This window comes from Linepithema humile, chromosome 1 (genome assembly GCF_040581485.1).
Source record: "Linepithema humile isolate Giens D197 chromosome 1, Lhum_UNIL_v1.0, whole genome shotgun sequence".
In the NCBI taxonomy this organism is placed as follows: domain Eukaryota; kingdom Metazoa; phylum Arthropoda; class Insecta; order Hymenoptera; family Formicidae; genus Linepithema; species Linepithema humile.
The window spans coordinates 4,642,210-4,661,406 of NC_090128.1; the positions used below are offsets into that span (position 1 = coordinate 4,642,210).

Here is a 19,197-nt window from a genome sequence, read left to right on the forward strand (position 1 = left end):
ACAAAAAATAGATAGATCGAAAAAATGAATTGGAAATCCGCCAAGTTCATAACATTCGCAGAACGTCGATGAAATTTTTGACGAAAAAAAATCGCTCACACGAACAAACTATTTCTTTAAGTGACAATTTCTATTTTTTTTCGATTAGAGATGACTATTGACTCGTGTTGTAAAAAAATATTTGACATTTTTAAACAATATTTAACGTAACTAAAATTTAATAAAGCACATTATTTAACGAAATTATATGGCATTAAATACTTTATTAAAAGTGTTCATTTCTAGTTAAAATTTAATTTTAATTTAATCAAAGTAGCATAACGAAAATAATATTTATTAAGTTTAGAAACGTACGTACGATTCTGTTTACGTCTCGATGCCATTCAGAGTTCCCGTGTTTATGTTGTCTTCCTCATCTTTCGTATCAGGCGAAAATAAACATCGATACATCAAGGCTGCAATTATAGCGCCTCCGATCGGTCCCAGCCAGTATATCCAATGGTTATGCCAATAGTTGTTCCACATTGCCGGTCCGATTGTCCTGGCAGGATTCAAGCTGCAGCCAGTGTAAGGGATGAAAGCGAGGCACAGAGCGGTGACGCAAAAGCCAAATCTTATCGCTACCGAGTCTGTGTTCTTTTTATTACGCGAGTCCCAAATTCCACAGGCAAAAAACGTCAATATTCCCGTAGCTAAAGCCTCAGCCGCGACACCATAACCAGGCGTCAGATTTCTATTAACGTCAGTCGTGCAGAATGAATTTATTGTTGATGTTGTACCGCTGTGCAAAAGGTGCTCCGGCGTTATTCCCTGTAATTAATATTTAAAAAATGTTAGTCTAATTGATACTTTTTGCGATAGCAAGTACAAAACATAATTTAAAAAAAAAACAGCGATTAAAACTATAGATATTACAATGATCTATAAAATTCTAATATTTTTAAAGACGATTTTTTTTATTAACGAATTAATTCGAATTTATTGATTAGAAATTAAATTTTAAAGATATTTTTTATAGATAATAATTTGCAGATGTTGCAATTAATAAGTACGTGAATGATCTTTAAGATTTTAATGAATGTAATTTCGAGATAACGTGATTTGTGATAACACGTTATGTAAAAAAGGCACGAATTGTAGCGATGGTCACGTTGAAATCATTTTTGTTCATTGAAACGTAATTCGAATATCTTTTACAATCCGTAAATAAGTGTTCATTGACCTTTAATAGGCCGTAACCTAATAGGGCACCCAGACATTGTGCAACGACGTAGAATCCGCTCATTAAAAGAGATTTCTTGCCGAGAATCATTGCAGCCACTGTAATAGCTGGATTGAGATGAGCGCCGCTGATGTGGCCAACGCACTAAAAAAAAAAAAGAGATGAACAAATAGCGTTAAATAAAAAATAAGATTTGATAGCGTCGAGTTTCAACGCTCGACAGGTTTTTTAGCGTTTGTCATATATATATATATTTTTTTGTTTTTAATTCTTGAAACGCTATATCAATTAAACAGAAAAAATAACAGGTGTTGGTTGTCGAATAAATCGTACCTGTATAGAGATCATGACAGCGATACCGAAAGCAAAGGCAATTTGCAATTGCTTCGGACTCTCTTCCATACTGCCCACGCATGCTGTACATCCCAGAAATACCAGAATTGCCGTTCCAATCAATTCTGCTAAAGCAGTCAGGAATTTGTCATACAACGTGCCGTCTTCCACCATGAGCTTCTTCGACCCTGAAATATGAATGGATATTTCTGTCTTTAACGCGTTATCAATTTATGCATCGCATTATCAATACATCGCGCTGTGTTTCATTGTCATAATGATAAATTTCTAAACATTTATTATAAATTAAAAGTTTGTTTAATAGAAAGAAGACGAGTAAGAATATTTCCGCGATAGAAAATATGCATGTTAAATAAAAAATATTAAAATTATTTATGTCATTCCCGTGAATAAATCAAAATATTTTATGTGAATTATAAGTTTATTAATTAGTTAATTAATTATTCAAGTTATATTATTTAATTTATATAAGAATATGAATAGACATTTTTCTTTTCAATATATCAACAATTTATGCGAAGTATTAAATATTAAGTAATTTTTATGAACTATAACGAATTAAAAACGTGAAACTGCCGAATTAAAATTTGCGAATTGCCACGGCAAACTAAAAAATAGAACGCAGCTTTGTAGGAAATGCTGCTTGTGTGCATGCATCACCCTTGTCCTTTTGTAAAGAATATGAAAACTTGCATTCTCATTACCGACTCGGTTTTGTATCGTGCACGATAGCGTATTCAATTAAAAGATTGCGCAAACGGACTAATGAAGGCGCACACATTTTTATTTCTGTGCATTAAATGAGCCAAAGCCGACCGTTGAATGTATAATCGAGAGAAGTCAAGAGGCAAAAAATGGCTTGCTGAATGTAATCGTGCAAAGGCATTTTGTGGTCAATGATAATACATATGTATAGAGTGACGATACGCACACAAGCAAAATATTGTATTAAAATTGCCTAACAACCTATGTACAAGTCTCTTGAATTATTAGCATAACAGCGACAAAAGAGCAAGGCATGATTCAGCAGGATTGCATAGATTCTGAAGTGTATTTTTGCGGGATTTTAAAAGAATTAGAGTGGCAAATTTTATTTTGTGTAATTTATTTCGTATTTTTAAAAATTTAACATGAAACTAGAAGTGCTAAATCTTTAACATTATTTCTTCAAAATTAATATTTTTGTTGAAAATGTAGATACAATTTATTAAAGCATTTGCGAAATACGAAACAAATTTTTTTTTTTCTTGAATTAAATATTATTTAGAAGAATCGTCTTTTCTGAAATTTTTATCTTTTCAGATCGACAGGTAGAATACGTTTGTAAAATACGAAACAAATGTGACAGAATATTTTTTCATTTTCTTGAATCAAATATTATTTAAGAGGATCGTACTTCCTGAAATTTTTATCTTTAAAATCTACAGTGTTTTTGCGTCAAGTTTCCATTTAATAAAATATTCGATTGTTCCTTAATGAATTCCGAAAGTATAATAGAGTTCGGCGGAGAAGCGTTTTTGGATCGACAGGTAGAATAACTTGGACTGCCACTTTGCTGTAAACTTTCGAGTGGAAACTTTGTTCGCTCCACGTCGAATACGATTACCACTGATATAAACCTATGGAAGTACGGGTCAACGCTGAATTTACATGAAAGCATCGGTAGAGTTATGTACATTGAAAGTCTATGTTCGAGCAACTCTAGCGTTGTTAAGGATGCTGGACTTCGATAAGTATTCTCCGTCGAATATCGAACGGTGCCTGTTATTTTTCCTTGACAAGGCGACAGTAGTTTCCTCTTGTAAAATTCCTCCGTTGTAATTCTCGCGAGAGCTCGCACATGAAATTTTCACAGAGGGGCTTTGAAATTTTCGCTTGAAAAGCCGAAAGTTGAACCGAATTACAGTTTACGGCAACTAAATTAAAGTACGCCCTTTGAACAAGCTTGCCATCGTGGCGCTCATCATTCTCGCATTATTTTGCCAAGCAACTTTCATTTATTTCGTTCCGCGTATTTTAATCTAACTTTGCAATGTAAGAATTAAGTTACGTTCAGAATGGAAGATGAGTGCAGTTTCTTCTTCGTCTTTTTCGATTGCACTCGCGATATTGTAATATTAATACGAAATGTATCAGAAATTATCGCGTGTTGAGTAACATTCTCGGGTCAGTATTATCTAATCTATTTCAGGCGCCAACGAAACAGTATTATTGACGAAGTAATCACTGTAGCTATGACTCCGTGACATTTGTTCTTGTATATTGCATTCAGAATTTTACGACATGTTTCAAAAGTCCTATAAAAAAAATATCAAAAATATTAGATTGGAAATATTGGATAAAATCGCTGTTTTTTAAATAGAATGTTATAAAAAGTACCATGATAAAACAGAAGTCGACATCACTTCTATGTCATTTTATATCCTGCAAAAAAATGTATGTTAATCAATTGAGAGAGAGAGATTGCTGCGCTACATCCGTATTTCACATTTCCTGAACGGATCATTCAGACCCATCATGCGCGCGCCCCCGACTTCCATTCATACGATATTCATAACTTCACGTACGGATGTCAATACCCTTCGGGTTTAATCGCGCTTATACATATACATATCCGGCCTGCGCTTCTGAACTATGCAGAGAGATGCCGAAGCACGTTTGCCCTAGAATTACGGCCGAGTTCTCGTGATTAACCGTGTGTCGCGCGGATATAATTAGAAGCGGGCACGTGTCACGTATGGTTTCCATTAACACACAGACTCGGTGTGACGCGGAGCAAGACCGATAGTGATCAGTCATTGACATTCATGGATTAGCTGGATTTCGATACGATGACGAAGTGCAATCCGACGTATTAGAAACCGATCAAACTCGCGTGTTTATCCTTTTAAAAATAAGCACTTCCAATCACATCGATTGCGAAATTGTATACGCGTAAATATTTCACATACCATGCAAAGTATATTTTATATATTGTTTTATGTAATATTTTTGTCAAACTATTCATACTGAAAAAATTTGTCAACATTTTTTATCGTTTATATTCAAAATTGTGCAAGAAATAATTCAATCATAAAAGTCTACCAATATATTCAATCGACACATAAAGAAATTAGAACACGATTTTGCGAGCTCTCTTAATGTTTCGCTAATTTATCGCCAGTTAATGACCTGATGGTCGTAAAGATGATGAAGTGTTGGCGGAATAAAGTGTAGAAAGTGCTATTGCGCGCATGTTGTACATTAGAGTCGAATAGAAACCTACATATGAGAAGAACATATGCGATCATTTTGAGAGAAACAGTATATACCTATATATATTTAACGGTATTCAGGGAAATAATATCCTTTCCAGCAACACGTGCACTTTCCATGTAATTTGGACGCTATGATATCTCTAATCATTAATTAAAAAACCGAATCGCGGAGAACGGAGAGGCTGCTGGTAATTAGCAGGAAAGCGTCGGAGCGTAATTACGAATTGAGAAAGTAATCAACAATTATGTTTGCCGGGTGTAATATCTTGCATTTTTATATATTTTACCCTCCATGCCCTTTTTTTTTACTTTTAATACGTTATGCTAGCTATCACTTGATGGAATCAAGACAAAACTGTCGGATCGTGCGGAAGTTGTGCGAACGATATATTAGGGAGAAAGGAAAAGGGAAAACTCAGGTCGAGAAAGATGCGCGTTCACGATGCCGATGTATTTTCATCGATGCACCATCTACGGTATTTTTCGAACAAATATGAATTAATACGTCCCTCTGACATCTTGGAAAATTGCCATCAATATACCGACAAGCATGCATGATTTTACCGCCTACCGATAGTGTATGAGAGAACAGCAGAGACCTGCCGTATCGTAGTTTATTGTACAATAAATTGATAAGAAACATTGCGAATCTCGCGTATTGAAATATTTATGCATTTGTGCTATCTTTGTTGCTTGCCTATTATCGGAATGTACTATTAAAAGTTTGAGTAACGTTTCAAAACTGAAAAAAATATATTTAATTTATTGTACAATGATAATATTTTATAACATTATACTCAATATCAATTTAATAACAGAGTTTTATATTGCAGATAACATTGTTAGGAATAATTTTATCAAATTGCAATTGCAGTTTCACAAAAAATACATTTTAGATTAAATGCAACACATGATTCTGTGCGATAATTTATCCAATTAACAGACCACTTAACTTTTTGCAATCAGTAGTTAATTATTTGCAGTGCGCTTCGTAATTAGATAGCATACGCGGATGCAATTTTCTCTCGATGATTCGCCGCGATATAACATCAGAAAATGTCCAGCATGCCGCGAATTTCAACGATCCCTTTAAGCGGCGATAGTGAACTTTCCATAAACCAGGCAAACAGGGTAGAAAGTTAGTTTTTTGTCATAATGTAATATACGATGACGTGTGCAATAAAAGGTACACTTTGTATTCATAATTCCATAATTCGACACGCGAAAATTTCAAAAAAGAAACTTACGATACACTCGTGATTTCGTCAAAGTAAAATTTTTCTTTCTTAATAATATATATGTCACGTTGATATGTATGTACACATGTCATCGATTAAAGAGGCAATATTTGATCAACTGGCCACAATTGATATTAATAAAACGATAAGATAACGCGAGTGGATTAATCAGCTTTCGCCGCCAGACACCTGCATAGATATGCGTAAAAATATGTACATTGTTAAATTAATCAATGTTATAAGTCACAGTTGTTTTACGTAAAAATTTTTAACATTTTGTTATATCATCAAACTTTCTGAGGAAATATTTTTTTTTTATTCTTAGACAATCTTGAGGCGATAAATTCAATTCTCAATTCATCTATAAAAACATATTGCATCAATTATTCTAATTATCAATTCCATTATACGCTGTGTGCCGTTAATTAGGCGATGTATAAACTTATTTTAATCAAAATTATGTGTGACTGCGTTTGCTTTGTAATTACAATTTGTAATACGCTCGTCATAATTTTCTAATTAATATGAATAAAGCATTTCACCAATTAGTATAATTAGATTTCCGATTTATCCGATAATGGATAAACTTGTTGAACTTTTGCTGGGGATCGATCGAGAATTAGAATGTTTATTCGATACAACACACATTATGCGTACGCATCGTATGTGTGCATTCGTTGTTATTATACGTGAAAGTATTGAAAATTTACGGGATTGCCTCTGGCCAAGTAACATTTGCTAATCGTCGACCTGCAGCGCTGAGAGCGTTCGAACATTACATTACATAATATGAAATACGTCTCTGCAATTTGTATAACGCGCTTTTATGCAGTGTTAATCCGTAAACCACCGCTTATATTCACGAAACGTCATTCGCGTAGGAATGCGCGTTTTTGATTGTGAAATACGACGAGAACGATATCGTAGCAAATCACATGAAATACGACCAACCGCGTGAGCCGCAACGATCTGTTGTTTAATTTTGATAAAATTGCTCCACGAATCTGTAAATCTATAACACTAAGCAAATTAAATTTTTACGACCAAGACAAATCTTTCAAAACATTTGAACATGTTATTTCTAAAAAACAACATAAATCATATATATTTTTTAGAAAGTAAGAAAAGTCTAAAAAATTAATTATTGGCTCACTTGTCCCAAAAAGTAAAAATAAATTTACTTATCTCAAATCGATATCAGCGTTTTGTTCGGCTAGAATTTTTCGCACACATGTAATATTCGCATACATAAAGTAAAGTTGATGGCGTTACAGAGCGTATAAACGAAGACGCATAAACATTCATTTTTTTTCGCCAAACTAGGATAGAAGATGCGCACGACCGTGTAAGCCCCAAAGCCGTCGTATATTCAAACGTACAGTCTACACGTGCATTTTCACATTTCTCGTGGAGTGTAACAAATCTTCGTGAATAGTGGAAAACGAATTAGTAATCACATCGCGGAGAAATTCTTAATTTACGCTGAAAGGTACGAATGAAACGACTGTTCATCGGTTAATCGTCGTGAACATCAGGACGCACGAAAGCGCAACGATGCACGAAAATAGATGCGCTTTCCTATCGTGAATTTTTTTTTTCCTCTGCTTTCGCTTCTCGCTCAGTTGCGGAAAATTAAACGGACGGTATGCTCTAATTGTTCAATTTTACTGACGTTTATTACGAGGATGTTTTTCTTGGCAAGAAAAAAATACGCAATACTGTTTGCAAGAACTTTGTGCTGTAATATATATTTTAAAAAAGCATGGAAATTCAATTACAAACGACAAAAAATATTAACAGGGAGTTTCATATATTCATTGGGAGATATTGGATTACTTGCTTAAACTTTCATAACCTGTTTATTATTTCCATACGTTTTTTTGCAAGAGAATGATTAGCGATAATCAATTATTATCGCATAATTACACACGCTCTAATATAACGTTATACCATACTATCGATTTCCACAGCCGATTAGATTCGGCGATGAGGAAAGTAATTTTACCTATTTGATGCGTTGCATAAAACAATTTCTCAATAAATGCCAGAAATGCCCCATACGTTTTCTAACGGAATTATGATCTGTAAATGCCGCAAAAACTTCTTTCTTGTACAATAAATTATTTTACATAATCAATATTAGAAATATACAATCATACAGTTATAACATTTCTGAGTATTAATAGACTTTTATAATTATCCATTTTTTTGTTATTAAAAATAACAATTTAATTTTTTACTAATTTAATTTTTTAACGTTGTAGAGTTTTTTTTACTGAGTATTCTGCATAAACGTTAATAATGTTACAATTTGATCTTAGCGTTGCGTTTGCTACTACAGTAAGTATTACACAGCATGCTACAGTAATATTTATTGCAGGTTATATCATCATATGTGTGTAAATGGAATGCGTTATGTCGATCATTTATTATAGCGGAACGCACGAGAGATACACATCAGAAATGTTATAAGCTTGCGGAAAAATGAGGTTTACTGATGAACAATGTTATTGCGGACTTATCTTCATTTATTTATCTGTACGATCTGAAAGTAAAATAAGTTGTACGCTATTAATAATTTATAAATGATAAAATAAAACCTTGTACACAATAAAATCAAAGTAGATAAACCTGCAAAACCGAAAAGAAAGAAAACTTTCCTTGTTTTTTCTTGTGAAAATAAAGAACGTAATATGTAATCGTGTAAATGTTCACATTGTCAAGTTATAAAAGTTACTCTTTAAAATTGCATATTTAAAAAAATTTTCTTAATTATTAAATATACGGTACTTTTTATCTTTCACAATTTGTTGCTATTTTCCTGGCAGGTTTTTTTTTATTTTATTTGTGTCAGAAATTCATCACGATAAGTAATAGTTCTTATGTAGTAGATATATGAATTTTTCTCTTTTATGAACGTGACAGAGCGATTGGAAAATAAAAAATCTTATATCAATAGTTGTTATGTCATTCTTATACAGTGATAAGAATGCATACGATAAACTATAGCGCCACGAGAGGAAGTGCAAAGTATACGAATGCGACAACCTTCTCGGTATAACGTACCTCGGAATATACGCGAGAGTAACACGTGCATCGTGCCGGTGCTGCAAGTGTGACAGTGGGTCAAGTTCGCGGTGAATGGCCGGACTCCGGTGACTCTTGAGTCCGATTGTCGAGTCAGAAACGGTGTACCGCGATCTACCGATTATCCCTCCACTGCTATTCGCCTCTTAGTTTATCAGTATAAAAGTACAGGGATGACAAAAAAATATTAACGGCATTTTTATATACGCGCTTGTCACTATTCGAGCTCTCACATGCTTCTGGGGGATTCCGTCACTCGTTTCAGGATTATATACCGCGCAACAGGACGAAGATAAGATACGAGATTGTACAAGAATATAATATAGATATAATATAACGATAGATATTGTTTAACATATCGAGATTTTTTTATCACAATTAAAATAAAATATTTTTGAGCATTATTAGAAACGTTTGAATTGAAATATTTTATATTTATGTGTTTTACATTTATTTATTAATTACTTTTGCTTTTTGTATGAATATTATCTATGTAGGTACTTATTTATGTTACTCATTTAGTTGAGATAATATTAGTTACGTCAGCATTAATTATTAATGATATTTTTATTAATATTAATTTAAATCTGAGAATATCTTGCTCAAGTTAAACGTATATCTACTTCAGGAACTTATCTTAAAATCATTTACGGTGAATCGATACGAATAAATAATAATAAGATCGCGTGTCTGCAATACAAAGGGCATTGTCTTGCATTGATTGCATTCCCATCGCTAGTGTTTCGCTATCTATTCGCCGTACCGTCGTACGATCGGAGTGGAAATGGCGCGACATCGTGAGAACGAGTACGAAGGAAGTATCGGTAAATTACAGCGCGATAAATCGTTGTAACGCGAGAAAGAGTGAAACTCCGAATTTAGTCAAACTCACAAGAAACGCAATGTGCTAAATGTTCTCAGAGCGCTTCTTGTTCGATTCAGCGAGTTTCAATCTGGCAATAATTATGTCTTCACGAAAATCTGGGGCAGTTCTTCTCTGATAAGACAAGTTGTGAATTTCTCAAATCCCATTGAGCGTAAATTAAGAGCCGGGAAAAGTAAAGTGAAATAATTATAATAGTCAAGAAAGGAAAAAAAGAATGAATTATTTATCTTTCACCTGATTTATTCTCGTCTATAATGGACTCGAGAACGCTCGAGAACGACATTATAACTCTCGTACCAAGATATATTTCATTACTCCTGTTGCAAAATTATACAAAGTAGCGGTGATGCAATCAAAAGTATTTTACATTAGCATAATTCACTCTATCAACCCCCGCTGACTGAACTCTTTTAAATCCGGCGACGACACGGCGAGAAATGTTTACCGCCGACGTTGATGTATCTTGTAGCAATGTGACTCACATCAAAAGTCAACGTGGTAATACCGGCGTATTGCAGAACGTTCACTGGAGAATCCATCATATATTTTTTAGCAATAAAAATGACGTTACATCCTGCGACACATAATATAATTTGTGGGTCGTGCACGTTTCCAAATTGACAATTCTATTATAGAAATTATAATAATGGTTGACATAACGACGGAAGTTTCACTCGATTGCGAACGTCGGATCGTGATGTTGTCGGTAATGTAACGCAAGCGACTCTCTTAGATACTGTTTCAAAATTTCCTTTCATCAGATCGGGTAATACCATCCTTCGTGCCGGAAGATGTTTGATCTTCGTGTACGTACATACTCTCAATTTCATCGTACGAGGTATAATTCGCCGCTCGACTACTTTCTATGTCCGGTAGAAGGCAAGAAACTCTGTTATTTTATCTCTGCTATTAATTTGTTGTTACATTTTTATTATCTCAAAAGATTATTCTATAAATAACATAAATTATTACAGTATTTGTCAAAATTTAGTTCTATTTCTTTTTATCTCAAATGTTTTATAAAGAACGTATTTTATATGAACATAATTGATATTGAACTTTTTATGGAAGTTGAAGACAAAGAATATCTCCCCGAAGTATTTGCATGAAGCGTGGCATTAATAAGTCTTCGACCGTTTAACCAGTTCCAGCTTTTATGGAAAGAGATAGGAATTATGAGGTGATTCGTGAGCCGCATTCTAAGATCTGCTCTTCACTGCGCGCTATTAAATTCAAATTAATTCGCGAAGAGTACAAGCGCATTTTCGCGATTATAAATCAGGCTTACGTTCGAGTGAAAGTACACTCTGATAATTTAGCATTCCGCGTGCATCGTATCGTTTTTCTAGATTTTCTCAGGGAGATAGAATCCACAAAAAGCCATTCGGGAATAATCAATTCCTCCCGCCGACATCCTTTTCTTTTTTGTTGTCCATCCAATGTGAGACTTTCGCGGAAGCATTGTGAGGAACGCGCGACGCTTGACGGAAATAATACCTCTTCTTAATTAACACCTCGTGACGCAGTGCAACAAGCTCTGCAGAAAGATCGAATTGCTTGAAATTAAGATTTCCAAGCACGCCGTTTTCTGAGCTTAGAGAGAAAGAGAAGAGAATGTGAGATGAAAGTAAAGTAGTACTAACAATATATATGTATCTCCATAATTACCATCTAATTTCATTATCTTTGCTGTGTATACCTCGTAAAAATATCCAAACAACTGTGTTTCCCGTTGCGATCGCGTTATGCACTTTCTTTTTCCTAGAGAAACGACCGAAATACAGCCGTTAAAAGAAACACAACCCGCTTTCTAGATCAAATACGCGAAGCGCACCGTCGATCGCGAATTCTCGTCGCGTTCACAATAGTTGAAAGCAAAAAAGAAACCAGACCTTATTGTTTTATTATTTAAAAAATAACGCTGTGAGATAAATGAAATTTATGGCCTCTAAATAACCCAAGCAGTCCTTGATTTGATGGCGAAACAATCTTAATAATAAAGCGCGATCGTAAAGTCGCAATGAGTCTTTCGAGCGATAATCTGAAAGGGAATTTTTGCTGCGACCCGAGAACGTCGGTTGCATAAAAATGCACGACGCAAGTGCTGATAGCGTTACGTATGCACGAGAAGCTAATTTCCCGGGCGACCGAGACATCAGTCTACCATCGAGGATGTCTCCGATACGGTGAAACGCAGGGCGCATCTCCGCGCGCGAAAGAGAGAAATTCCGTCAGCGTCAAATCCGATTTCCGACCCGATTTTCAGACCGGGGATGGTGCTTCTAGAACGTCGCTTAGCATGCGCTCGGTATAATGCAACCTCCGCTTTCTTCTTTCTTTCACCGAGAAAACCGGTGCTGCGCGACGACGAGGAATATTCTGTGGAATAGGAGGTCGGCCGCTTCGCGAACGCAGGCGATATTCGCGAGTTTAAGGTCAATCTCGAAAGCAACGAGCGATCGTACGCGGAGCCTTTCCATCTTGTTACACGATCAATTCCTTCTGTGCACCATGCGCGCACATCATTCCTTCACGCTAGACTTTTCCACGAAGTGACTTCTCTGTGCATTTCTCTTTCCCGACCGAACAGAATTTCTGAAACTGCGAATTTTTCACCGCGCGATTTGCAAAAATTATATGTTAATAAAAAATTAAGAGCTATAAGTTTTATTTCCTGAATATATTGAAAATTTGCGAAATCTGACATCCTGACAATTGCAGATATTAAATAAAGCTAGAAAAAGAAGCATTTTTAACTTTGCTCTTCGTATAATTTTAACTGAGCTTTACTCTTGCAAAATTTAATTGAATTTTTGCTTAAAAATCTTCTTTATGTAACTGTCTGGACTGTTCGACCATTCAAAATTTCCGATCACTAGTTCACTAGATTGCATCGTACTCACAGGGCGCCTTTAGTTTTTCCTTCGCCATCTGCATGCTGTCGTTGAATCTGAGAGTGACGCCGACGCTCTTGGATTTTCCGACAGAATTTTCCGTGACACCCGGTGGAGATATTATTGAGATACCGTTCTGTTCCATTTTTGATGCAATTAAAAGATCGCTGAAAGTAGAACATTGTGACGTTGTTATTTCTTGAATCTAATGTAGAGTATTTGCGTCTTGAGTTTATCTTATCTAAATTATGGCAATAAATAATGCAAAAATCATCCCTTGACTCCATAAGTCTCTTGTTTAAAAGAATTGCATGCAAAAAACGGTAAAAACAACAAACATAATGAGTGTCAGAAATAAGTACACTCTAGCGTTATCTTTTTATCACCATGCTACTGTTCCACGTATTGTGCAGACGACTGCTATCAATTCCCTGATAAATTTTTCGATATAATTATAGTTAACTCTGGCGAGAGACGCAATATCTCGCGACAGCTTAAAATTTTTGTAATATTCTGTAAATTTTTTCTCTAGTAAAAAATTTAAATATAACCTTCTTTTACAAAGTTTGTCAATTTCTGTTTATACTTCTCATAACTTGAAATACATACGAAATCGCAAAATCTATACGAATCGCAAGACAAAAAGCTCGAAGCTTGACGCGTGATTTTTTGTTGACAGACAAACGTGACATGCCTGCTGTTCTGCGGCGTGTTGAACAGAGACAATCGATAATAATGCAAATATCGTTATCTTGTTGAACTCAGTGCGGGAATTAGCTGGGAATTATATCGTCAAATTGAACAATTGAGTTCTATACTCGTACAAATAACAAACGTAAAGTGGGAAGCTAATTAAGTTCTTCTAAACTGTCAACTACTTTGACATTTCGCGCATAATTGTATAATCGCGCACGTGTATAATCACACATCTCGCGATTGTGGAAGCAATCACGTCTCGTTAATTAGATCCGTGATTTAACACGCGTATAGACTAATTAATCATGGATTGGTCGCGATTTTTGCGTCAAATGCATCGCTGCTTTACTAGCACTTTTTAAAGGAATGTATTCGCTACATTACTATGCACTATTTAAACTGCAAAAAAATGTTGCAAATTTTTTCAACACAAAGTTTTGCAGTAATAACGTAAAAACACTGGAAGCTACTAACTTATCTTGCTTAATCCTTTTTTATCCGCCTTTATCTCTTGATAACGATATAAGCTTAGTGCAAACTTTTCTTGTTTTATGAAACTTAATTATGATACTCGAAATGCATTTCCACAACGTTGCAATTTCAATAAGTCACAAATTCTAATCAGACAGATAACAATAAGTAAAGATTGTTAACTGTTAACTGATCTCATTTACTCCTTCTTCAAGGATTTCTTGATGACAAATCGATTTTCAGAAGCTATTCGATAAGCACTGATTTATACGACATAACATGACATAATTCACTTTTTTTCCTACCAAGCTTGTGCCGTTTAAATTTTTTGCGATTTTTGTAAAGTTGAAATACAATATGTTGGCTAGTAATAAAAAATAAGCTAATTAACTAATATCTTCAAACACATTTTTATTTTTATTTTTAATTATTAGAAATGTCAGCATGCTCAGACATGTCAGCTGCAGACATGTCAGCAGGCATTAAATAAAAAGAACCAAATTAAACTTATTGATCGTGTAGAAGAAAAAAAATTCAATGGCCTTTTGTGCTACTTACCCTGAAGAAGAAGCGTCCGCAGCTACGATGTGTTGCTCAAATTTCACACAACTCGCTCAAAAGTCTATTCTTGCCTTTGTATTTTTGCTTCAATTCCGTTTGTTAAAAATTCGAGATTCGTGAAAATCATCAGCACATTGAGAGAAAAAAATCAAACCCGCGATTAGTGATGTTTATTCGCGGTTGTCTTATTGCTGCTGGTTTCGAAGAGACTGAATCGCAAGTCGCGCTCACCTCTATATGTAGAAACCCTCCACGCTGCCAACGGTCGTCGCGGCCGTCACTCTCCCGTTACACGACAGTTCCGTGTACATGGCCATGCCATACACGAAAGATGTGTAGTACTTGCCAAATAATCGAGACGTCACACGCACGCCCGCAAGTTTGTGTATGCTTCCGCATTGGAAACAATGACTATCATATACGTTGTTGTTGACCACTTCACGATATCCTATACATATTGTTACAATGTGATTACTTCACGATATTCTATACGTAAAATTTGCTGCTTGACGAATTCAAGATGCACTTTGATATCCTCGCTGCAAATTGAATGGATTTTTCACTATTCGAAGTAAAGAACAAAAAAGAGATCGTTTAGTTATACATACATAATTGCAATTATGTAAAAGGATCTTAAATTCTAGGTAATAGACATTAACGGAATCTTAGCATTAAAACTTAAAATATTTATCCAATAATATAATTATTTCTTTTGTAAATCTTGTAAAAATTTTAAAAATTGCAAAAAAAATGCATAATAAATTTGATTGAATTGTTATTTTAATTTTTGATGTAATGTTTTTATATTTTTCTGATAAATTTTGATGAAAAATATAAGTAGCAAATGTTTTGTACATAAGATTGAAGTGTGTTGCCAAGAAATTATCTCGTCAGAATTTTTTATGGCAAGTATCATATCATCAAGTCATCAGCTTTGAATGATACGTTACGTTTTATAAATTCTATAGTAATTACTTTGCCAAAAAAATTGTAGTTGTACTTGTATTTTAATATGTTTATGAGTATTTAATTTTATCTTTTGTTGTTTTTTTAATTTCACACAAATTGCTTTTTATAGAAAAATTGAGAATACTTATTTATTTTTATAATTACTTTTATGTATAAAATTTTGAAATTATTATGAATAGTATTGAATATTCAAATTCTGATTTTATATTCTGGGTTTTTTCATATTTGATTAATATTTAGCACTTATTTGAAAATAGCTTCGAAATATATCACTATTCATTCATGAGTGCCAAAAGTAATATAAGATTATTTTAGTTTGTTTACTCTATCTCGTTGCTAACTCAATTATTGAATAACTGAATAACAGATATTTGACGAACTGTGATTCTTAAATCGAACTGTTATCTAGTGATAATGAAAATATTTTGTGATAATGAAAATATTTTGTTATCGCTGCTTCGCATCAATTAAACAAGTAATTGAATAGTGATTTGTTTTATCATTAGCGATAAAATCATTATGTTCGATAATGTCGAACAACAGATAAATTATTACGATCAAGGTATGTTACACATATAATGTACTTTACTATTACTTCAACTTATCGCAAAATGCATTAAAGATTATAATGATATATAAATCTACGATTTCTCACATTATATAATAAACATTTAGACAGATCTATCAAATAATCAAGTGCTCGTATCGCAAAAATGTGATCTACTTGAAACGATGACGCACTTAACACTATTGCGTATAAAATATTAGACACGATAACATATAATGTGTTTCTCGGACATTGCTCGTTTTTATGTATTGATATTTCTTATACTTACGTTTGTTATCTGCGACATAATAATTGCAATTTTTAACATTTTGAGAGATTGGTAGCTGAATTAACCATATGGACAAAGAGATAGATTTAAACGTATGAGCATATGGTTCAAATTATTCATATTTGCGATAAAACTGAATAAACATTCACTGTTTTGGCGAATATTATTCGAGATTTGGAATTGCGACTTTTGCAGAAAAAAAACAAATTTCAAAAATTGATAAAATCGTTTTGTTTGTTCTATGTGTCTTGCATTAATTTTAATACAAGTTAAACATATGCACATCTAATATTCGCTCCCTCTGTGAGTTGAGTAGAATAAGCCCACAGTATTCCCTGCTTGTCGTAAGAGGCGATTAAAAGGGATTTGGCAGGAGGCTAACACAATTTTCTCCTGTAAAAAATAAAGTCGGATGGATACTTAAAATATAACCCTGCAAAAGAAAAACCAAGGCATTGAACAGGGACGGAAGTCTGGAGGGAACTTCTCAAGAAGGCTATATCGGCCTATCGTGTCAGTAATGATGATGATGATGATAATTAATATTCTCCATTCATCAAAATCTTATAATTATTTTGAGTATATATAATATATATTTGTTTAATTATTTATTTTAGAATTTGTGTAGGTCAATTTTTATTACTTTATCAATTTAATTATCATTTTTCTTTATTTAATTGTGCTATATGTTATTATATTTTCTCTTACCTTGTTAAAAAATTTCTTGCTTTCTGCAAGATTACAACTCTAATAGTTTCACTGGCCGCTTTACTGCAAAGAAATCGGTGAGATTTCTCGCAGATATACAATAATATTAGGTAATCGAATCAACGAATACCAAGAGCTACTTTGTCATTAACAAAACCACATTTTGCACAATATTGTCGTTCCTGACGCAGGTCGATGACTCTGCTGGCATTTATTTGGACGCTGAAAGACAGAGGTATCATTTCTCTCTTCTACAAAGTGAAAACTTAGAAGATATTACGTGATTATGATTATCCACTATTAAATCTAATTAACTATACTTAACACTAATTATAATTACGAAATTAATTAATTTTTTGTATTCTACAATTCTGCATCTTTTATTTGTTAAGTACTCATAATTTCACATTGTTTCATATTCTTTGCGAATAACCTATATATTTCTGTATATATAAAGAATGGTTCCAGTGACATTTTGTTCAGTGATGATAATGATGATAGACAAGTAAGTGATAGAGTGTTTATAGGGCTATCGCGATAAATTGGATATTATCGAACTTATTCGACCGCAATTGTCGTTAACTGTCACTAAGTGGTTACACCAGAAAGGACGACGACAGATCGGAGTCTTTAACGTCACGGTCCATTTACCGCGTTAGAAAACCAGAAGCAAACTGGTTCACTGTCACGCGACTATATTATCGAGGAAAGGAAATACCTGCATGAGAGGAATCACGAGAACCGGATTGCTATCAAAAACATAAAAGACAAGCACAGGTGTGAAGATATAAAAAAAAGTGCTCGAGCTCGGCAAGTTCATGTGATATGGTGTGAATAAAAGGAATTTTTTCAATTAATATAAAACGGCAAAACTATATTAATAAAAATTAATACAAGAGAGAATAAAATAATAAAATCAAAATATCAACAAAAAGTATAGAAATAAAAAAAGAGATGAAACTGACGAGCTCGGATTTTAACGATAGGATCTATCTCGGTGAATCCGAAAGCGGCTGAGAGTTTATGGCACTAGTAATCATTTTCGTGATTACTAGTTAAGTACTCTCTGTGTGCTCTCTCAGCTGAACGAAAAGCAAAAATAACACTTTCGACTTTTCTCCTTCTATCATCCAGGATGACATCTAGGAACAGTAATACGTTATCATTAATTCCCGAGTGCATCTTACTTTCGACAAATCTTTGTATAGATTGTGCCTGGCTGTACAGTGTAACGTATTCCGCATGTGCGCCAATTGATCAGTCCGCAAGTGATCGATAGATACGCTCGTCGACCGATTCTTCTTGCCGAGGTAAAAGGGAAAAATCGCGTGATCGATGGACGCTAAAAATATAAACCTTCGAAATGATATCGTGGGATGGAAGGATAAGCGCACGCCGAGCTATAGATATCGCGCTCGCACGAATGGATTTGCGGTGAAAGAGAGGAGGTGGATAAATAATGCGTCCACCGTAATCGCGGCGCGTTCCTTCTTGGCTCCGAGAAAGGAACAGTAGGTCACCCGGTGTGACAGAATACGCGGAGAGACCCGATGTTTCTTTCTCGGGATTAGAGACGAATGGCTGCCCTGACCTCCTCCACTTGTGTGACAATCTACTGCATCGTGAGCGGTTGATTTTTTTAATACGGTTAGAAATATCGGTGCGACATTAATATCGCAATGGATAATTTTGATATTGTATACCTACATAATTAGAAAGTCAAATATATTAAGCTAAATTAATTACCACGTTAATTTTGAAGTAGAATACTAAATAATACAAATAAAATAATATATTTATTAACGGATTAATTAAATAACAACAAAAGAAAATTAGTTAAATATAAATGAAACATTGTAGTTAATAATGCTTACGATTAAAAATATTTTATTATTCTGATTTTATAAAAGTTTTATTTATATAAAAAAAGTATTATATAAAATTGAAGCTATTTATAACTGTGTTGGAAAAATATGGAATATATATTTAAAATGCTACGTCGTAAAACTGCAAAGTTA

At 34.0% G+C, this 19,197-nt stretch overlaps 1 protein-coding gene across 2 annotated transcripts in view; it reads right to left on the bottom strand.

Moving 5' to 3' along the window:
• The window catches only part of LOC105674436 (aquaporin), an 18,087-nt gene extending 3,144 nt beyond the window's left edge, over nucleotides 1–14,943 (bottom strand). Inside the window, exons 1-5 of one of the 2 annotated variants that reach the window (XM_012370735.2) lie at nucleotides 14,664–14,943; nucleotides 12,948–13,105; nucleotides 1,556–1,743; nucleotides 1,223–1,366; nucleotides 355–810 (exon numbers count right to left, since the gene is read on the bottom strand). In XM_012370735.2, coding sequence (XP_012226158.1) covers nucleotides 367–810; nucleotides 1,223–1,366; nucleotides 1,556–1,743; nucleotides 12,948–13,083 — 912 coding nt within the window. In that variant the 5' untranslated portion in view covers nucleotides 13,084–13,105; nucleotides 14,664–14,943 and the 3' untranslated portion in view covers nucleotides 355–366. The remainder of the gene's footprint in view (nucleotides 1–354; nucleotides 811–1,222; nucleotides 1,367–1,555; nucleotides 1,744–12,947; nucleotides 13,106–14,663) is intronic. The other variant, XM_012370734.2, reaches the window with a different exon arrangement.
• Between the last annotated feature and the right edge of the window lie 4,254 nt (nucleotides 14,944–19,197).